Raw genomic sequence first — 20,404 nt, forward strand, 5'->3', positions numbered from 1 at the left:
TTATAAAGCAAAATTGGGGATTTCATTTTGTAGAATGTTTCAGAAAACAAGAAACTACACGAAGGAGCGGCACGCGGATAACGAAAAAGAAATCTGGAAATGATGCAGAATGATACTGTCTTATTCTGTGAAACAAAGGAAAATTTCCTTCACATTAGAGTGTTCTATGGCTGGGTATCGAAACCGGAAATATAAATCTACAAACCTTTCATCACCATGTGCCTAATACGGCTCTTCAGAAGTTCGAAGAAAATTCATGTTCATTTCTCATCAGGTCGAAAACTCTATCTACTGCCACATGCAGACAACCAATTGACAAATCTGCAGCGTCCGGCAAAAGCTTCTGTATCAGCAACAAAGATCATGATGCCCCCTTTTGCCCAACAAGGAGCCTTCTCGGGAAGATTTGGGGAATGGCATGGATTCCGCAATCAATTAGTTTTCAAACTTTACAAGTGTACCACGAGCGACCCCAGAAGAATCAATGTTTCTCATTATCTTAAACACAAAATCACCTGCAAGTATTAATGACAAACCTTTGAGCTACAGCTCCGTCTCGGTAGAGCTGATCCCTATCTACTGCTTAATAACAGTTACTGTAAGTGAAAAGGCTGTTTTTTCACTACAAATTTACAATCAATCTTAATGCATCCAAAAATTGCATATTGGCGATAACAAAGGCACCTCACCTCCGGAATCTAGCACAAAATCACCTGCCCTGAATCACCCTGTAATTGAGAACCAGGTCCTCAGATTTCTTCCATATATAAGCCCGCACCGTGGCTAAGCTCATGTCTGGGGACAAGACCTGTGCATAACAAAAGGATAGGTAATAACCAATAGCAGTCACAGGACTAGTAAATTGCATGTAAGTTCAACCAAGAATACATTTAGCTGCTAATCCCAAAAGCAGAAAAAGCATTTACCAATGTCTTAAAACTTTTAGCAGTTATAGTTTTGTTAAACCTTCAATTACCACAAAAAAAAACCTACTAAAGACTTAATTTGCTAATTACTATGCATATGACTACGTCCACCCAAGATGTTTGTCCACTTGCCTGATTGTTGCACAATATCTCTATAGAAGGCTTAAGCTTTTGCCATGGCTTCAATCCAGATCGGAAAGATCCATCTCCAACCGATGATAGCTGCAATGGTCCTCCAGCAAGACCAGGAGCAAATGTAGCATCGGGATTGGCACTATCCACTGGTTTGTCAAGGACCATCTTCTCAACAACATAATTAACAACCTGCATAAAGCTTCCCATTAGTAAAGTAAAATAAATAGGATACATGTGGGTGCGCACACAACAATAATGAGTACTTGAAGAACTTCCATCATTCATGAGCAAACATGAAACGCAGAACTTACTTTATGAATTCGTAAAATACGAGGGGCGCTTAGTTTCCCTTGAGTGAGGATCTGAACAGTTGAACCTTCACATGGATGTAGATAAAAACTGCACCTGAAAAATTAACAAAAGAATTTTTCTTCTATAAGATAACACAAAAGGACATAATATTTCAAACATAATGCCTTCACTAGCAAATTGAAAATAAAAAACCATCTAGGAAAAAAGAAAGTATTATTAATTTTTGAATAAGAAAGAAGAAATTGCGGAGAGAAGGAATTAAGGCATTCAATCCTTGAAGAGAAAGGAAACAAGAACTTATGGCTTTCCTACTTTATTTCACGACAGCTCTGATCATAACTTTAGTTTCAACAACTATTGTTAGACTGCCCATCTTTCAATAAGAAATGTCAGGGAAAAACTAAAATGGAAAGATGTCACTAAAACTCTACAACTTAAATTTTGTAATTGCTTAAAAGTCAATATGCACAATGTTTTTTTCTTTCTGAGTACATTGATATATTTTTACATTAGGGGAAGGGGGAGTTTAGCTAAGCCACACAATGGACAATCTAATTTGGTATCGAATTCGCCATCCACGAGATTAAGTAATTCTTTTTTAATCCATAAGCACTTTCGTCTTCTGAAAACTGAAAAGAGAATTTATATTCTCAGCTAGGAAGTAAAAACTGTATACTAAAGCAAGGAAGTTACTTGGTATTTTCTCTAGGGGGTAGGCGATTATTCAACACACAATCGAGACACCACCAAGGAAAGTCCTTCTCATCTTCAGTGCCATCTAGGTCAGTGATTTTCTTCCTCCATGGGCCTCCCTGAGAGCCCTCAGTAATAACAGAAGGAGGGGAAGTTGTAGAAAATTCGAAGGGAGGATAGACCATTGAATCATTTTCAGCATTACTATCCACCTCAATTCTTGAATGGGTAATACTTCTAGTAGTAATATCCTTTCCAGATGACACATCCCCATTAGCTGATGCTTGTGATCCAAACCTTTGCTTTCTTTTTGCCAACCAATGAGCCAAGAGCCCTTTAAGGGTTTCTCGCGCTAGATTAACCTGAAGAATTACAAAAACTTGTTTCAACAGCTATCTTAATTCTCAAACAATTTCATCATGGTGGGTAAAAATAGATAAATCGGTAGACAGACTTGGCATAACTAATAAATGGTTAAATGTCACAGCTAAGGGGAAAAAAGACAGAAATCATAGAACCCACAAAAAAGGGGGCGAAAAAATATAGAACAACAGTCAAGGTTATATCTACCTTGTCATCTTCAGGCTTCCCCACAATGTTAAGGTCTGCTGAATACATCTCCGCCGAAAAGCATTGTGGGGTATCTAAATGTACAGATAAACTTCCAAGTCTGGTATCCACAGTGAACCATGCAGGAATGCTCACCTGAACCAGTCAAGAAATCACTATAAAAATTTATGAACGCTGTTAAGCTGAAATCACTGTAGACTAGGAAGCATACCATCTCAAAAAGCTCTTCTTTTTTCTCCTCAAATTTGACCTGTATGGTACACAATATAAGTATAGATGCTTATAATGTTCCTCAATAAGAAATTTGCCTTTTAACACTATTATATAATTCTAGTCAGATAATAGAGTACAGGAAAAAAGGAATATAACCTTTCCATAATCCTCAATGACAACACCCCTCGTAATCTCCCACAACTTCACTGAATCAGCAGTGTCCTATCAAGGTCACATTGGTTCATAATATTTAATTAAGCAATGACATATAGTTTGACAACAAAACTAGATAGTCAAAGTAAACTTTAAACAGGAGCATCATCATAACAACATACGAGAAAATCAACATGATTACCTTTGTCAAGACATGCCTTCTATTGTTTAATATTTCATGTTGCACTATTCCAGGAGTTCCAGGAATCGTAAATATAGGTTCTTTATTAACAGGGACCTGGAAAACAACCACAACAACATTAATCCCCTAAACTCAAAGGTCTGACGTGGCAAATATCAAATAAGACTACGAAGAAACAGGTATGAATATATACCATGATAACTAGAGCATGGTACATGCACATGCAACAAGAAGACATAAATTTTGAATATAAAGAACAGAGTGATACTTACTAGGGTTGATCCTTCTAAGGACACCCTTGCTCTTGAAAAGGATAAATTTCCAGCCAAGAATGCACCACCTCTTTGAATAATCTTCTGGGGATTACTCCCTTCAGCAGGCCATCTATGAACTGAAGAATCTGTTGTTGCAACCCATATACTATCATCATGTAAAGCCAACTGCAAAATGGGATGTTCCCCTGTGGAAAGCAAGAGACTCTCTCTGGTGGCCAAGTCTGTCAAGTATAACTGAGGGTATAAACAGAATTCAGTATTAAACAAAATGACCAGCAAACCTGAACAGCCAAAGATGTCTGAGAACAGAATTTACAAGAGAGCTGTACTCACAGAAAGGTCTCTCCCACCACTATATACATGACTAAATGTTGGGGTACTGGCAAGTGCCCAAACAGAATCTGTATGCACAGCATAAGAATGCACACATCGCTGCTGACCAAGATCCCATAGCCTATAAAACAGAAAGACTTTGGTGAACCGTGTTCTCAACAAAATACCAACCTCCTATCACATAAACAATTATATCTTTCAACTTGTACAGAATGCTAATTGTTTGCGTTGGAAGAGATGTGGATACCAACCTGATCATTGAATCAGAAGATCCTGACAAGCAAAATCTGTAAGAAATTAAAAGAAAGAACCAACTATTAATGACTGTTACCAAAGCAAATTGTATGAATGTAGCACAGAAAACAACCCAATAAGATGAATAAATCATTCATTATCGAATCAAGGTTGTGACTTGCTTGTTCAATGCATTTGCTGTATCATCTATAAAAGATATAACAAACTGAACTATCCAGACCAAAATGTTAACAGAAATCCTGTTTGAAGTGCTAATCAAGACAGCCTGTGAAAAATCTACCCAACCAACCTTCCAGTAGAATCAATCAGCAGAGCCCTGATATTATCTGTATGCCCTCTTAGTTTCATTTTCTTCGAACCTGTTCTTGGATCCCAAACACGAACAACCTAAAGGGCATCAGGATATAATTAATAGTTATTAACACTGTCTGGTTAACCTCACACACTAACTAGAAGAGGAAAATTAAAAATATCCAACCAAACTTGCGCAGTTTTTTTCAAGAAGTTTCATGTCTACGAGATAATAATAATAATAAATTTAGGACACAGCCAACCCTAGACAACAAAATATACCTTCTCTGTTCCACCAGAGACCAGAAGCGATCCACTATCATTCATTGACAATGCATAAACTGATTCCTTATGACCTTTGGCAGAGATTGGGACATATCCATGTGGCTGAGTTGTGTGCATAGAAATGCTGTTGCTAGAGCTGATAGTACGTAAACTTGTAATTGCATTTCCAGAACCATTGACAACAGTTGAACTATCATCTTCCATTGATTCACCTGACTTTGCAACCGGAGTAAGAGCTGCTTCAAGATCCCATACAAATACCTCCCCTCCAAGTCCACCAGAGGCAACAATATTGCTCTAAAATGCGTGACACTATAAAAGGATTAGAAATTTTCTTTTTTATATATATTCAAGATAAAAGTATACAAATACATATGGAAAAGATGTCCTTCCATACTAAGTGCATAAACTATACAAGAACAGCAGAAACATTACAATTAGAACATAAGTCCCAAGAAATCAAGATTAATCAAAAGGGAGAGAATGTCCCTAAAATGCCTAGCCAATTCAGCCCACAAAGATGCCAAGTACTGTTTCTCTTCAAAAGACATCTACCTCACCCCTCTTATCTTTAGTTTCTTTTCATCAAAACAAGCCAAATAAATGCAAAGACTACACATCACCAAAGGGCGATCATCTGCTCATTAGCAGAATCCCTAAAGAAGTCCTCCACAGACACAGAAAATCACTATCTAGGAAGCGTTACCCACCACTCCAAACACTTGTAGGAACTTATTCCAGATTTAAGAAGTTCAAGGGAAAGCAGAAAGATGCAATCTAAACTATCAGCAGATTCAGGTCATCCATAAAATATGCTACGATGCCACCAAGCACAACTTGAACTATCAAATTGAACATGAAACTCTTCATATAGATGAGTGCAATGATAAGACCTATGCATTCATAAGGCAGATGAAAATTTGACGAGGAAATTACATTTTTCTCCGCGGAAGCAAGGCATGTGACGTAGTCAGAATGCTGACGAAGAGTTTTGGTACAAGTTCCACTTGACAAACAATTCCATGTCTGATGTATCCATATGACAGTTGGAATAAAAAAAATGAATCAGTTACATCCAAAGAGAAAACACAAGTTACAAAACTAAAACAAAGCAAAACAAAGATCTAGGCCAATGAACCTTAAGGGTGGTATCTGAAGAACAAGAAACAAGCGTATTATCACCTGCAAGAACAGCATCATTAACCTGCACAACAGAAGTACTCTCTAAGTATAAATTTTTAACTTATGCATGAAGTACAGGAAAGAAAAATATAAATTAAACATCATTTTTCTTTAAAGTAATAGAAAGAATGTATGAAAAGTGCATGCCTGGAAGCTACCCGAGCACAAACAACACAATGCTGATTTAAATTTAAAAAAAAAAACAGTCTAATGTTGTGCCCAGCACAAGATATTTTTTGCGCCCAACATTCTTTCATTTCATTTTCCCATTTAACATTTTGTAAACTGACTGGTCTAGTTTAAACATCCCACATGGAAAGTTTCAGCTATAAACTGACTCCCCAACCCTGCTTTATAATAAGACGACAACAACAACAACAACAACAAAGCCTTATCCCACTAAGTGGGTTTGGCTGTATAAATCCTAGAATAAAAAGAGAAGAAAAAAATAAAAAAATCCACCCAAAATTGAAGAGCAAGTAAATCTCGGCAATTTTCATGAAAAAGGAAGAAATCTCAAAATTTACACACCTCCACACCTTAAATGGCAAGTTTTGTTTTAAATAAACAAAACTAGGTTTAAACATAGGAAGAAAATGGTTACCCAATCCACATGAGACTCAAAGGTTGCTGAACATGTAGCAGCATCTTCAGCCAGCGCCCATCTTTTTAGTGTGCCATCACGGCTTCCAGTAAACAGGTAATCACACCCAGACACTGATGCCTTCAGTACAGACAAAGAATTTATGCCGGCACAATGCTGCAGACAGAAACCATCCAAACATGGTTAAGCATCTATAATTTAACACTAGCAAAAAGTTGATACAACATACGCAGATAAAACAAAAGTCATATATACGTTGTGCCTTTTAAGTCCAAAAGTGAGATATGTACTTATTAAAATATAAAATATTTTGTAACAAATAAAAACTTAATTACAGAACTTCAAATAGAAATCAGGAAAAAAACATGGAATCAATTCACCTTCGTGTCGTCAGCATCACTCAACACATATGTTAATCTCTTCTCTTTACGAGGGCGACTGGAATTGTTTGTGTTCCCTGAACTACCCACTCGGTGCATCGCATAAACAACTACAAAGAGATGTATTCAAAATTAATAATCATTGATCACCAAATAAATGTAAACAATGAATTCCTTCGAAGTGACCGTAGTTTTAGAATATATTTGGTCCTAGCAAGTGTTGTAGAACAAAAGGCATTATCAAACAAAAGGCATTGTCTAACAAAGGTAAATATACCACAACCAAGTCCTAGTTATCCACTTCAGTTTTTCAATACAACGAAGGTGATATATCCAGTACAGATGATACAATAGATATGCTTTCTCGACATGTTAAGGAATATTATATCAAGTAATCAGTTCTCAACCTATGATGAATAACTTTATGAACTTGTCAATACCTAATGCAACTGTAATGAAAATAAATGAATTGGACACTTAAGAGTTAAGACCTATTAAAGTTGCTAACCTTCAAAACAATATAATTGGTATGTACATAAGGTTTTTACATGTCAAATGTAATAAATTTGACAATCCAACCTCTTCCCACTTTCTGTTGTGATATCGCCGGGACTCATTTTACTACTTATTCACCAACAAAAACATTGGCTCTTAAGATAACAGATGAAATGGTGATACTTCTTTCCCCTATACGACGCACAGCACCAAAAACCCACAGAACCTCAAACTCCCCCCGACTGCCCAAAACCCACAGTTTTTATATAATCGACAAAACACACTATAGAACACATGTATACCAACAAAAAACACCGAAAATAATTGCTGACGATCCAGAGCAATTGCAAAATGTTCTATCAAATAGTTTTCAATACCGCCATTTCGACTAACCCAATACAACTCCGATTCGTCTCAGAATTTCCATGCAACCCGTCAATTTATCCAAAAAATCCCAACTATCACTCCATTTAAGCACCAATAATCGACCCGAAAGATTGAATAAAACAGATTAACCAGGTCACCAAGTCTACTAATTAACCCGAACCTCATCGAGATTAAGACCCCACAAACACAACCAGAACAAAGAAACGCAAAAACCCATTAATCATTTTCGTATATACCATTCAGATCATCAACTCAATTAATTACCATTCAAAATCCATGGAAAATAAAAATTAACACAATAAACAGTCAATTTTATCCACAAAAATTAAAACTAAAAAATTGAAAATTAGTGAAATTAAACAAAGTGGAAAACCCTAACCTTATCAATCAGTGAAGAAATTGGAAGCCCCCCTTTCGTGCTCGTCGTCTTCTTCTTCTTCCACCACTGAGCTGCGATTTCAGAGAGTGGAAATTTTTGGGTGTGGGTTTCGATTTTATTGTGGGCGAGTCCTTTGACTCGGTTTTTTTGGGGTTCTAGTCGAGGTTAATTTCGTCTTTCCCGTGAGTATATGAATTTACGATGTGCGTGGACTTTAGCTACACTCGCCGGTGAGCGCGGGTGGGTGGATACTCGCTTCGCTGGCAATTGGTTCGTACTGTGGGTGTGGGGCCCGACTGGGGAGAATACTGAGGGGTGGTGGAATTACAAAACGGAAGAGGTTGCTTTCCCCGATCATTCTCATCAAACAATTCGAATCTTTAAATTTGATCCAACGGCTAAAATTATTATAATTTTTAAAGTTGGCTTCTATTTTTAGCTGTTTGATCAAATTTTAAGGGTCCGAATTGTTTGATGAAGATGATTATATGAAAGGGATCCGATCCCTTTCCTTACAAAACGGCCCCTCGGCGATGTGGAAACGGATTCGGACTCCGGTTATGGTAATGGGTTCGGACTCCATATATTTATGTAAGATTTTTATCACAAATGGTTCTTGAAATTGACCTCACTCCTCACTTTGGTCCTTAAAATTGAAACCGATCAGTGTCGTCCCTGAAATTTGGTACCACAAACCAATGTCGTCCCTACTGTCCCATTCTGTTAATTTTTTAGTTACTTTGATGACGTGTCACACATGGAGACCCATACGACCAATTGTGTGGTGCCACGTGAATTAAACATAAAAAAACTGTTTTTAATTTGATTTAAGATTTAAAAACTCATTGACAAAACCGAAAAAAATAAAAAGTAAGATAGATAACCCTAACAAAAATAAAAATGAACCTAACACCTCCATCTCAAATTGGATTGCCGAAAATTAAAATCAAAATCGATTTGCGAAAAACGAAATCCAAAAAATGAAATCAAAACACGTATTAGGGATTCATAGGAAATAGAGTGAGAGTTTGTGAGTCACCTCCCCCACCCCAAGGCCAACCGAACCTATCCCATAACCTCGTTGCTAGTCGTTCCTCACCCCATCCCCTTGACTTTGGTGCTTTGGAGAAGAACATGAAATTAAATTTGAAAGGGGTATGGAGATGATAGTTGGAGAAGAGCAGGTAGGTGGGTTAGTTTTTTCATCTAATTTTTTTTTTTTCAAAACCCAGAAAATGAAAGTCTCTGCTTGATTGAAGAAGCTGGGTTGGTCGTGTTCATGTTTTCTAGTTGTGTCCTTGATTTAAATCTTTTATTTTTTCAAAAAAAGGTTAGTCCATGTGGCACCACACCATTGGTTGTATGGGTCTCCTGGTCTGACACCTCATCAAAGTAACAGAAAAATAAACGGAATGGAACGGTAGGAACGACATTGATTTGTGGTACCAAATTTCAGGAATGATATTGATCGATTTTCAATTTCAGGAACTAAAATGAGGAGTAATGTTAATTTATAAAGACTATTTGTGATAAAAACCCTTTATATAATTTCATTTTCTTCTTTTTTTGATGAACATGTAATAGTGCGTAATATAGATACAATTTATTATCCATTCAGAGTATCTATAGAGGTTCCCTATATTGGAAAGTGGGAGGGGAAGTCTCTTTTTACATGGAAAAGGATCCTCGTCGGATCATTTTCCTGGGGATCTTAGAGATCCTATGACTGTGAACGTTTATCGTATATCATGCGAACATTTTTCGTTAGGTATTATTCATATTTAATTTTGAATTTTAAATTTTGAAATGATTTATAACCGCATGATGTACGATGAACAGTCACAATCACAGAATTCCTAAGATAAAAAAAAAAATGATCCGGCGAGAATCCTTTTCCTTTTTACATAACATAAAGGATGTGCCCCTAAATTTAGAAACAAATTCCAATCTGTGAATTTTATTTTATCCACTACCATGCATTTTCTCAATTAATTATATTTTAAGGGATGTGATATCCACATATTCCATTTTACTTCTCACATATTTTTTTAAATTTCTATAGTCGGATAAGATGAATTGAAGAAAATCAACGGATATAAATTATCAAGGGGTGTGTGAGAAGTAAAATAGGGTGTGTGGATATTACACTCCTATTTTAAAAGGAAAACTAATGAAAAATATTTGAAAACTTTGAGTTTTTAACGAAAATGACAAAATAAAGGGTAAAGTGAATAGTATGAGGATTAACTTTTTATTGTAAAAATATAATTTTTCGTTAAAATAAATAGTATCGAGAGCTTTTCGTTAAAATTCTCTATTTTAAATACAAGAAAATGGAATTAGTGCTCCCACACACTGTCATTTGTCAGTGTCACACTCCATTTCCATGCAACAAAAGTCTCCACCAATCACATGAACCCTGGAGAAAAAAGCAAAAAATAAAATATAAAAATCCTCCTGCCTCGTGAAACGACGTCGCTTAAGGCCGTTCCCAAATCAATGTCGCGCGATCCCAATCTTTCTGCTGACCTAAAATTCAGAGACTTGAATGTATGAAGACTTCGGCGTAAAATTGAATGTAGATGGCTCTGTGGTCGTCACCGTCAACGTCGTCGTCGCCGAAGGGGATAGTGATAACGGTGCCGGCGCTGGTCCTCACGGCGTCAGTTGCCGCAGTTTTCTTCTTCTTTCTCTTGTTCTCTTTATCGTCGCCGTGCACTTGCGGCGGCGGTGCTGGTATTGCGCGTGTGGGTTATGTCGGTGGACCCAGTGTCGGCGTGGCGGAGGGCGGAGGAGGAGAGACGATATGGTCGTCGAAGGAGGATGTGGAGTGGGTGAAGGATCAGATCCGAGTGAATGGGTTGCATATGCAGGATAACGTGTTGAGGAAGGGAATTAACCCTCGCACCAGAGCTCAGCAGCTTGAAGATCTCTTGCAGTCAGTACTCTCCCTCCCTCCCTCTCTCTCTCTCTCTCTCTCTCTCTCTCTCTCTCTCTCTCTCTAAGTACCTGTATACTATGATGTGCACATTTGTGTGATTAGAAATGAGGACTTGGATTTGTGCAGTGGGATTGGAATTTTGACATCAGTTGATTTTGGCATGGGGTTTGGGAATTGGGTATTGAATTGTGAATTAGGTATATTCTTGGATTCAAAGCTGCCAACTTTAATTTTGAGTACCAGTTCACGTGATTTTTGTGCCAAGTGAGGATGTGGGGGAGTTGAGATTACATCAGTAAACTTCGATTTTCATGAGATCGCATCAGTAAACTTAGATTTGTTTAGTTATGTGGACGTGAACTCGAATTTGTTGCTTAAGTTTGCATTTTCTTGCACTTTATCTTTTCGATGCTAGTTTGGCAAGTTCTGTGTTGGTCTGTTTGGTTTATGTATTAGGGTGGAGAGAAAGGAAAGGATTAAGTTTTGATCATTGCCTAGATTTACAGAACATCGAAGTTAGACTAGATCATATCCTTTGAAGTGATTTGTTCTATTCCTTTTGTTTCGATAGACATTTCTTTGTAACTTGATGATTCTTTAGTTAGAGTATTCTCTTACTTGTTTGGGAGATTTTTCTTTCTCGTTGTGCTTTACTGTGCCTGCAGTTATAACATATTCGCATGTTTGCGGGTCAATTGAAACAACGGAAAATTATATGTTATGTGAATACAGGGATGATCTGTACAAAGAATTGACCAATAGTTTCTGGATTTTCAGATTCAAGGGTATATCTCACTATGAAGGACCTGATTCGGAAAATCATACTGCCCTCCCATGCCCTGGTGAGCTCCTAACCGAGGAGCACCACAGTAACTACGGTGAGCCTTGGGCAGGTGGGCGAGATGTTTTTGAGTTCCTCGCTCAGTCCTCTCATCTGAAGCCTGACTCCAATGTCCTTGAGATCGGTTGTGGTACCCTCCGAGTTGGTTTGCATTTCATTCGCTATCTTAATCCCGGACACTTCCACTGCCTTGAAAGAGATGAGCTCTCGCTAATGGCTGCCTTCAGATACGAGCTTCCTTCCCAAGGTCTTCTGCACAAGCGCCCTTTGATTGTGAAAGGCGACAACATGGACTTCAACAGATTTGGGTCCGATGTTGTGTATGACTTGATCTATGCTAGCGCTGTGTTTCTTCATATGCCTGATAAGCTTGTGTGGGTTGGATTAGAGAGATTGACAAATAAACTGAAACCCTATGACGGGCGAATCTTCGTTTCCCATAATATCAAATTCTGTTCGCGGTTGGGAGGAGACGAGTGTACAAAGCAGCTCACGAGTTTAGGCCTGGAGTATGTCGGAAAGCATACACATGACAGCTTGCTATTTAATCACTACGAAATCTGGTTCGAGTTTAGGCGGACAAAGGCTTAGAGTTGCAGAATTTATTCATTTTTTCACTGCCTTCCGTCCTAATTTAGATACGGGATGTGAAGCGATGGGTGGCTGCGGTGCTCTTGTGGTATTTGTTTTATAACTTTGGCCACCATTCTCCGAAGGTCAAGTCTTTTAACCTTCTATTTATGATTGTACTTGTTAGAGTGGCAGATAGTTTGTGCAGGAGGCTATGAGGCCTGTTTTGTGTTTTTGGATAGGAAAATTGTAACCTGTAAGAATTTGATAACACTTTCTTTGAATTTATGTAAGCTATTCATTTTTTCTTCAGCTGTTGCTTAATAAGTTGCATGATTCCTTGTCGACTTAAATTTTCTCTGACAATGTTGTAATCACGAGAATGACTTGCGTACACCGGCTATGTTATTGTGGCAGTTCTTTAGCGTAATCACGCTTTTATTGTGACGGCACATCAATCTAATTATACTTGATTCTGAAGGTATCCTAACCTAGTCACGGTTAAAAGTAGCATTATTTCAACCTAATAATGATCTGGAAACTCAGTTTCCCAAAACCCCAAAAATGCAGACTAAAACCCTAAATCCTAATCAAAGAGAAATAGAGACCCAAAAGAGCAACATTTTCAAGAAGGCATCGCTCTTCACAAATCATAAGCACCGCATTGTGCAACAAAAAATCCAACTTGCCGTCATCGTTCTCCGGCTACCATTTCGGTGATCGCAGCCTCGCTCTGTCGTTCGGCCGTTCGATATCCTCCACGACGCAGCTGGATAACTCATGGATGAACAAGATCAAAGGGGTCTTCACCGGCAACAAGGCCTCTCCGGAAGAAGCAAGATCAAAGGGGAATTCACTGGTTCCGCTTACCGATGATTATTTATTTGCGGATGAGATGAAGAATGCTAGAAAAAACGGGGCGTTTAAGTACATTGTCGGGAGAAGCAGTGAAGCTACTTTTGCCGATGCTTTTGAGAAGCAGGAAGCGATATTTCGATATCTCGGAGGATTTGATTCAACTAGAGAGGTTGGTTTTACCCTTTTAAATCGCTTCCTTGAAGATGAATTATTAAGTTAGTGGAGGCGTGCGAGTTAGTCCAGTTGAACTGTATCAAATTCTGACAACGATTTACGACTGTAGGAAACTTTGTTTTTGTAACATGTCAAAAATGAACTGTATCAAAGTTTCCCGTTGAACTGTATCAAACTGCAGTGCAAGAGAGTGGGCGCATACTGCTCTAACCAACTGAACTAACTTACATATTTCGAAAATCCAATTGTGTTCAAATTGAAAAAAAAAAAAAAAAAGCTTGTTGGGTTTGCTTGTAGAATGGCTAAAAATGATTTTTGACAATTAAAGACGCTTCTGACACTTTTGATAAAAATAAGTTGAAAATGTTTTTGAGTCGTAGAAATGATTTTTGAAGAAACCCTTGAACCTTAAATAAAAAAAAATTACACGTTCAAAGTAAAAGTAATTCTAACAAAAATGCTTACAAGTAAAAATTTATGGGCAGAATTACGTTTTGCAAAAGTAGTTTACAAGCGAGCCATAACCTTCTCGCATTCTTGATGCTTGAGCGAGGGTTCTTCTGAGGACTAACTAATACTACTAAATAAATCACTCACTCGCTTTCTTTGTGTTTAAATGAAAGTATTGGATTGTAAGGATGTCAATTTGAAAGCCATAAGAAAGGAAAGGATAGTGTTATCCACATACCCTTGTTTACTTTTCACACACCTCTCAATTTTCAACCGTCGAATCGAATGAATTGAAGAAAATCAATGGCAAAAAATTAACAAATATGTGTAGCAGGTAAAAATAAGTGTGTGATAGTGATCACTCATATATTTCATGCATTTATACCATCAATTTCTAAAGTCTTTGTGATGTTTTTGTGTTAAAATTGTAGCATTTTACCTTATCTTGTGTTAATATGCAGTTAATTTTGTTTTAGTATCAATTTCAAGCAAAATGGAATAAAGGAAATAGAAAAACAAATAAAAGAATTAAAGATGGAGCAAGTGGAGCACTAATTGTGAATTGAAATGGCTGCCTTTTGAAGAAGCAGAGAGACACGGGCTGGAAAAAAAAGAAAAGAAAAGAAAGACGGTGGGAGAGGGTCACGGCATAAACAAAGGAAGTGCGCAAACAAGGAGAGGACTCGGAATGGCTAAAAAGAAAATAATAGAAAAGAAAATAAAGGGAGTGGAGAATGAAGGTGACGGCAGAAAGAAAGAAAGAAAAACGGAAATAAGAAGAGACAGAGGGCAGACGTGAGAAGTGGGCGCAGAGAGAGAGGAGAGACTGACAGAGAGCAGAGAAGCACAGACTAGCAGTATCAAAGAAGCACGGCAGAGAGCAAAGCTTCACTCTATTTTTCTTGGTTTTATCTTCTCAAACTCATGTTTTACTTTTGGTTTAATTTGAAAATTATATGTAACTAAATTTTAAGAAGTTAGGGGCTGTTTTGAAGCCCCTAATATGATTGTAAGTTTGTTGTGATATTTTGTTTGAATGACTTTTATGAAAGGATGAAAATTGTTTCACTACTTATGTCATTGATAAATTCTTTATGTGTTTCTATGGATGCATACATAGTGAGCATATCTAGGATTTTAATGCTATGAATATATGTTTACCTGCCTTTGTTGAATGAGGACCTACATATGTTCTAGAGTAGCACTTGTTAATTGTGGTTAACATGTGAACCGATTTCTCGGATAAGTAAGACAACGCCAGTACTTACGATGCCTTGTGATGACTCAAACTTTTTTTATTCTTAATGATTTCTACTTGTTAAATCTATGAACACGCCATTCTAGATTTCATGTTAGGGACTAAGTTAAGTTGAAAACGTCATTCTCTTAACATACTACGTAAGAAAGAGTAATAGGTTGAGTTCTAACAGTGAGCCAACTTGAGCATCTTCATCCGGAAATAAAAGGGATTTGAATGAAAGATAACATGCTTGCATGATTATTTGGTGGTGGATAGCATTTCCCCTAACTCGTTTTCTTAACTTGTGAATTAAAATCTATTGGTATTATTTAAAACTTGTTGAGGTCCTGTTTTGTCCGATTTAATTTAAATAGCTAATCAACTCCAAAAATCCAAAAAATTTGTGTGAGCATAGCTTGGTGTGTCTAGTTTATGTGTATAAAATTTCGTTGCATTTGGATAAGTGTAAGTTAGTCTCATAATTATTGTTCGGTGGCTGGTCAGTGGAGACAGCCATCCTGTTTTTGTAACATTTTAAGTATTTGGATAAAACAATCTTCTGCGGGAAAGACCCTTATTTTCATATGCTACAATCGACAAATTTTAGTTTTAATAAGGAAAATCAATAGGATTATTGTGGGCTACTTTGTGGTGTGCTTTTAATCCTACCAGATAGCATTTTTTTCTAAGAAATTGGTTGCAAGGTTGCTAAGGGTTTTCTTTTTTCTTACAAGATTCATTTCAAAAGTAGCAGTTAGCTAAATTTGAGTGGTGACGTATTACCACTCAACAATGCCAGCTGATGCTACTATACCACACTATAATATCTCGCAGTTGTGATGCCCCAAGTTCGCTCATTTTAGCTACTCATAAGATGTTTTGTGGTTTAAAATGATGATTGTTTTCGTCCAAGATAACATAACATTTGGGTGTATTTAAGTGTCTATGACATACAGGTTGGGTATTGATCAATCTGTGTGGATAAAATTTTCTAACAAAGCATATAAGTCCATTCAAGACCTAATTAAATAGCTACCGCAAAGCCTACTATTTCTCCTCAATTATTGTAGATTCTTGCTTCTGTTTCAAACAATTATTCATTCTCTTTCTACATATGGTGTTAGTTTATTGAGTTATTGTCCTCCTATAGAGGGGCGAATTCAACTTGGGGTAAGGTGGATCAGTTGATTCTCTAGTTCAGAAATTCTCTATCGAAGAGTTGGGTGATACCCTTTAAAAATTTGAGATGCCCTTGAAAGCTATCTTTTAACTACTCAAGAATTGTTTCTATGAGCACTGGACAGAGTAGCTGCTAGCCTCATGCCTTTGTATGCATTGCGATGTGCATATGTCAATAGGCTCACTAGGGATATGTTGGTAGTTGTCGGCATGCTCGCTCAGAAGCGGACATCAATTGACATGCTCGCTTGAAAGCTGTTGGCATCTATTGACCGGTGTGCAATAAGACCTGGCAAATGGCCTACTAAGGATCGATGAAACACCAATGGCTAAAAGATCTTCAGATTGAATATTTTTTTTTTGCATATATGATCTTTAAATGACTATAAATAAAATGAACAATTCTGATAGTAAAAGTTCATTATTCATAAGTGGAGGGACACCAGCATTATTCGAAAATGTAAGTTGAAAAGTGCATGATATACATCACATGCATGCGAATGGTTACACATATAATTGAGAACGTAAGGTATATAACTTGTTCCAGAATTGAGTCTGAAGACTGCATGTGATAGGACTATTTTAGGGAAAGAACACTACTTTTAGATTGATGCTTTCATGATAAGGTTTTGCCCATTTTAGGAACAGAGAGAGTTTTCTGGGGTTATTTCATAACAACAGTTAGATAAAATGTAAAAACGGCCGAGATGAATTACTGTCTCTCCGTTAACAGGTTCGGTCACATTCTGTAACCGAACACTAGCAACAACACCAACTGACCATTATGTCTTCTTACTCTTGTTGCCATACTATCGAGTACGATCAGATCGGAGCTCGAACTGTGCAGCTCATCGAATGGTTACAGCTACATAAAAACCTTGCACCACCAAACTTGTGGCATTCATTACCACTCCGTCTTTATCATCGTCGTCCTCGGATTCTGTTTCATTGGTAATGCCGACCATAATGCAAAAGAAACTACTTTCCTAATTGGAGAGATTTTTCAATGTGACCGTCACACGAGGTGATACACCACGTGTCACTATACAAATGGTGGGATATGTGTGTTAAAAAGTTCAATAACTTAAAAAGTAAAATTTTCCATTATTTATATAAAAACATGTGATGTACCATCCGTATTCTCCTCACAATAAAAAATTTCTCCTAGAGGGGGTTTATAATAAACAGGAAGAGCAAATTAAAAAATCTCTGCATGTGTGGGAAGGAGAGTGAATACGTATGAGCTTTAGCTTTCTTTTTCTTCTTTCATGCTGAAGATTAACTCTACCTTCTTGGTTCGTCATAACTTTGTTGCACCACAAGAGCATCTATTATTGGTTTTGAAATTTTGAATGGTTGTTGCCAAGATTCCTGATGCGTAAAATAACTAAACACACAAATTAAATCCTCTTTTTATCAATTGTAGTAAAGTATGTAAGTAGGGATCGTTCTAGGCCGGGGATTAGGAGGGATTGCTAAATCACTTGGAAACTGACTTGAAAACGTGAAAACAAAGTTTAAAACACTAACTAGACTCAAAGAATGCAAAACTATACTTTAAAACACTAAAACAACCAAAAGACTCAAAACAGCCCCTAAACACTCAAAACTACCTTAAAAACACAATCTGGGCAATTTTGGGACTCTCACACAAACTTGGACAAATTTTGGTTTTCTAATGAACTAAAACACTTAAAAACATAATCTAAGACAAGTTCTAATTAATATGACTCAAAAAAATAAGATGGGGTTGATTTTTGACGAAAATAATTAAATTAAGACAAGAACAAAGTAAACAAATTCTTAGACAAATTTGGGTGAATCAAAACACTCTAACACACAACCAACACAGAAATTAAACACTTTGAAACAATAAAGTAAAAGGGGGATTTTGGTTTTAATGAATTTGAAAACAAAACAAACTTTGTAAAACAAAACAGATTGTAAGTGAATTTGAATGAAACTTATGAATGGAAGATTAGCTAGGAGGTTCTTCTCCACATATGTCACACTTGCATACAAAACGATTTCCAGTTGCTTTTCGATAAGCTATGAATACTCAACGCCCCAAATTAACCGTGAATTGCACTAATTAACCCTCAGTTTTTTCCACAAGTTATTAGGTTGGATGATTGCATACGACAACCCAAAACATTCCCTACAAGTTCCCTACATGAATTGCATAATAGAGATACAAGCAAGAATCATTAAGTTCTATGAAAAACATAAGCATTGACGAGGCACTCGTTACTATGATTTGCATGAAACTTATGCCAAGAGTTTACTTAACGTGATTGTGACTAGCAACCTTCACTACTTGTGAATATAAGTTTATAACGATTAGGTGAAACTCCCTTATATTCTAGCGTCAAATTCATGCATGAAAATTAAGCGTGCACTCTTAACCAACATACACAAATTAGTTTTTATATGAACGGATAAGTAAATTGAATTCACAACTTATGAATCACAACTGGATGTAATCAAATCATATTGCAAGTATGAACATAGTTTCGAATCACCCCCTAACTAAGAGGGGTTTAGTTCCTCATACTCACAAAGCAAAGATACATAAAATTAGACATTAAAATCAAAGGAAAGAAAACACCTAAAATGCTCCAACTTGGTAGCAAGTGCATCCAAGATTCCTCATTTCCCTTGCTTGCGGCAGATTGGGTTATGGACAGATTTTGGGTAGTTTTATGATGTAGAATGGATGGGGAATGGTATGGAAGGGTTTAGGGTGAGTGTGGAGGAGTGTTTGATGGTTGGAGGGTGGTGGAGAACTAGGCAAAGAGGGTGGAAGAAGGTGGAGTGGCTATTATGTTTTCTAGGCACTAGAATGGTGTTTTTGGGGTGTTTTGCTTCCTAGGGTGTGTATGGACGAATTTTTGTGATAAAATGATGAATATGGGGGATTGTCCTTTGGCCAAGGGGTGTAAACATGTATTTATAGGCCCCAAAAACCTTAGAAAATCAGGTTAGGTTAAGGATGAAATGCATGGCAATTTGTGTGTGTGGTGTGCAATGGTCCAAGGGTGAAAATGAAGTAATGATGCAAAGTGTGAAGGGTAAAATGGAGTGGTGTTGTAGCTAGGGAGCATGAATGATTGTGTACATTGCATAGAGATGGAAAGGGAGGTGAAATGTGTCAACAAATGGGTCAAAGGTGCAACAACATGTGTTGCACATGGCATTGGATTCCAAATGTGAATGATGGAGCATCAATTGGTGCATGTAATGGATGTAAATGTTGTCTAAAATCTAATGAGTGAAGGGAACAAGAGGTATCAAGCAATTGAGTGTAATAATTAAATGAATTGAAGCATGAAATTAGAAATTATGTAGGGGACAAGAGTGATCAAGCATGGCATGGAATCCAAAGGGAATTCTATGTGGTTTGCATGGCAAGGAATGCAAGTTGGGGTGACAGATTTTTGGGCTGTTTTCTTCATCTTTTGGACCATAATTCTTCATATTCTTGGCCTCTTTAGTTCTCAAATTCGTCCATCCACTTGGCCCATGCATTTGCTATCCATTCCAAGCCCGAAACATGCTCCAAAGGCCTCCAAAATGCATCTTCTTGCATACTTTGTACTTAGAGTCTGAAAACACACAAAAATAACTTTGAACACTAAAATAACTAAGGAAATACAACGTAAATGCACAAGAACAAGCTAACTAAGTCGCATAAATACGCTCCTATCAAATTCCCTCACACTTAGCTTTTGCTAGTCCTCGAGCAAACAAAGAAATAAAACGAAACAAAACAAATAAAATACAACCTAAACCTTCCAACATTTGCCTCAGGGATTCCAATGCATATGACATGTTAAAAATCATTATCCCCACAGATTTGAATCATCTTCACACTTAAACATGTACTTAATCATAGTCACTACTTACTTGTTCACAATTAATCGATTAAAACAATGTTTTTGATGTAGTAACATGCCTTAGAGAATTTACTCAATTCCTTTCAAAATATGCACTCAATTTTCACTCAGATTTTCTAACTACACACCCTATACTAGTTATATGTGAGAAGATTGATGTAGATATGAAAACGAACGCTCACATA

At 37.0% G+C, this 20,404-nt stretch overlaps 2 protein-coding genes across 2 annotated transcripts; one reads left to right on the forward strand and one right to left on the reverse strand.

The window, feature by feature from the left end:
* Positions 1 to 8,231, reverse strand: LOC103434135 (uncharacterized). The gene is made up of 19 exons (XM_008372441.4): positions 8,071 to 8,231; positions 6,810 to 6,919; positions 6,430 to 6,585; positions 5,782 to 5,847; positions 5,580 to 5,669; positions 4,641 to 4,940; positions 4,357 to 4,454; positions 4,064 to 4,099; positions 3,813 to 3,933; positions 3,477 to 3,713; positions 3,205 to 3,300; positions 3,006 to 3,071; positions 2,848 to 2,886; positions 2,637 to 2,771; positions 2,067 to 2,428; positions 1,373 to 1,466; positions 1,059 to 1,250; positions 690 to 808; positions 1 to 515 (listed from the first exon to the last, which is right to left on the reverse strand). The coding sequence occupies exons 2-18, from the start codon at positions 6,906 to 6,908 to the stop codon at positions 710 to 712; spliced, it is 2,286 nt and encodes a 761-aa protein (XP_008370663.1). The 5' UTR covers positions 6,909 to 6,919; positions 8,071 to 8,231; the 3' UTR covers positions 1 to 515; positions 690 to 709.
* Positions 8,232 to 10,420: 2,189 nt separating this feature from the next.
* Positions 10,421 to 12,734, forward strand: LOC103419487 (uncharacterized). The gene is made up of 2 exons (XM_008357582.4): positions 10,421 to 11,008; positions 11,789 to 12,734. The coding sequence occupies exons 1-2, from the start codon at positions 10,653 to 10,655 to the stop codon at positions 12,441 to 12,443; spliced, it is 1,011 nt and encodes a 336-aa protein (XP_008355804.2). The 5' UTR covers positions 10,421 to 10,652; the 3' UTR covers positions 12,444 to 12,734.
* The last annotated feature ends 7,670 nt before the right edge of the window (positions 12,735 to 20,404 follow it).

Source organism: Malus domestica, chromosome 04 (assembly GCF_042453785.1).
Source record: "Malus domestica chromosome 04, GDT2T_hap1".
Classification (NCBI taxonomy): domain Eukaryota; kingdom Viridiplantae; phylum Streptophyta; class Magnoliopsida; order Rosales; family Rosaceae; genus Malus; species Malus domestica.

What these genes read in the sequence shown, in the direction of transcription:
- LOC103434135 (XM_008372441.4), bottom strand. Translation starts at nt 6,908, where the DNA reads ATGCACCGAGTGGGTAGTTCAGGGAACACAAACAATTCCAGTCGCCCT. An exon ending in TTGAGTCTCATGTGGATTGG is followed by an intron (nt 5,848 to 6,429) that starts GTAACCATTTTC and finishes TCTGTTGTGCAG; the next exon opens with GTTAATGATGCTGTTCTTGC. An exon ending in GAAGGCATGTCTTGACAAAG is followed by an intron (nt 3,072 to 3,204) that starts GTAATCATGTTG and finishes TGACCTTGATAG; the next exon opens with GACACTGCTGATTCAGTGAA.
- LOC103419487 (XM_008357582.4), top strand. Translation starts at nt 10,653, where the DNA reads ATGGCTCTGTGGTCGTCACCGTCAACGTCGTCGTCGCCGAAGGGGATA. An exon ending in CAGCTTGAAGATCTCTTGCA is followed by an intron (nt 11,009 to 11,788) that starts GTCAGTACTCTC and finishes CTGGATTTTCAG; the next exon opens with ATTCAAGGGTATATCTCACT.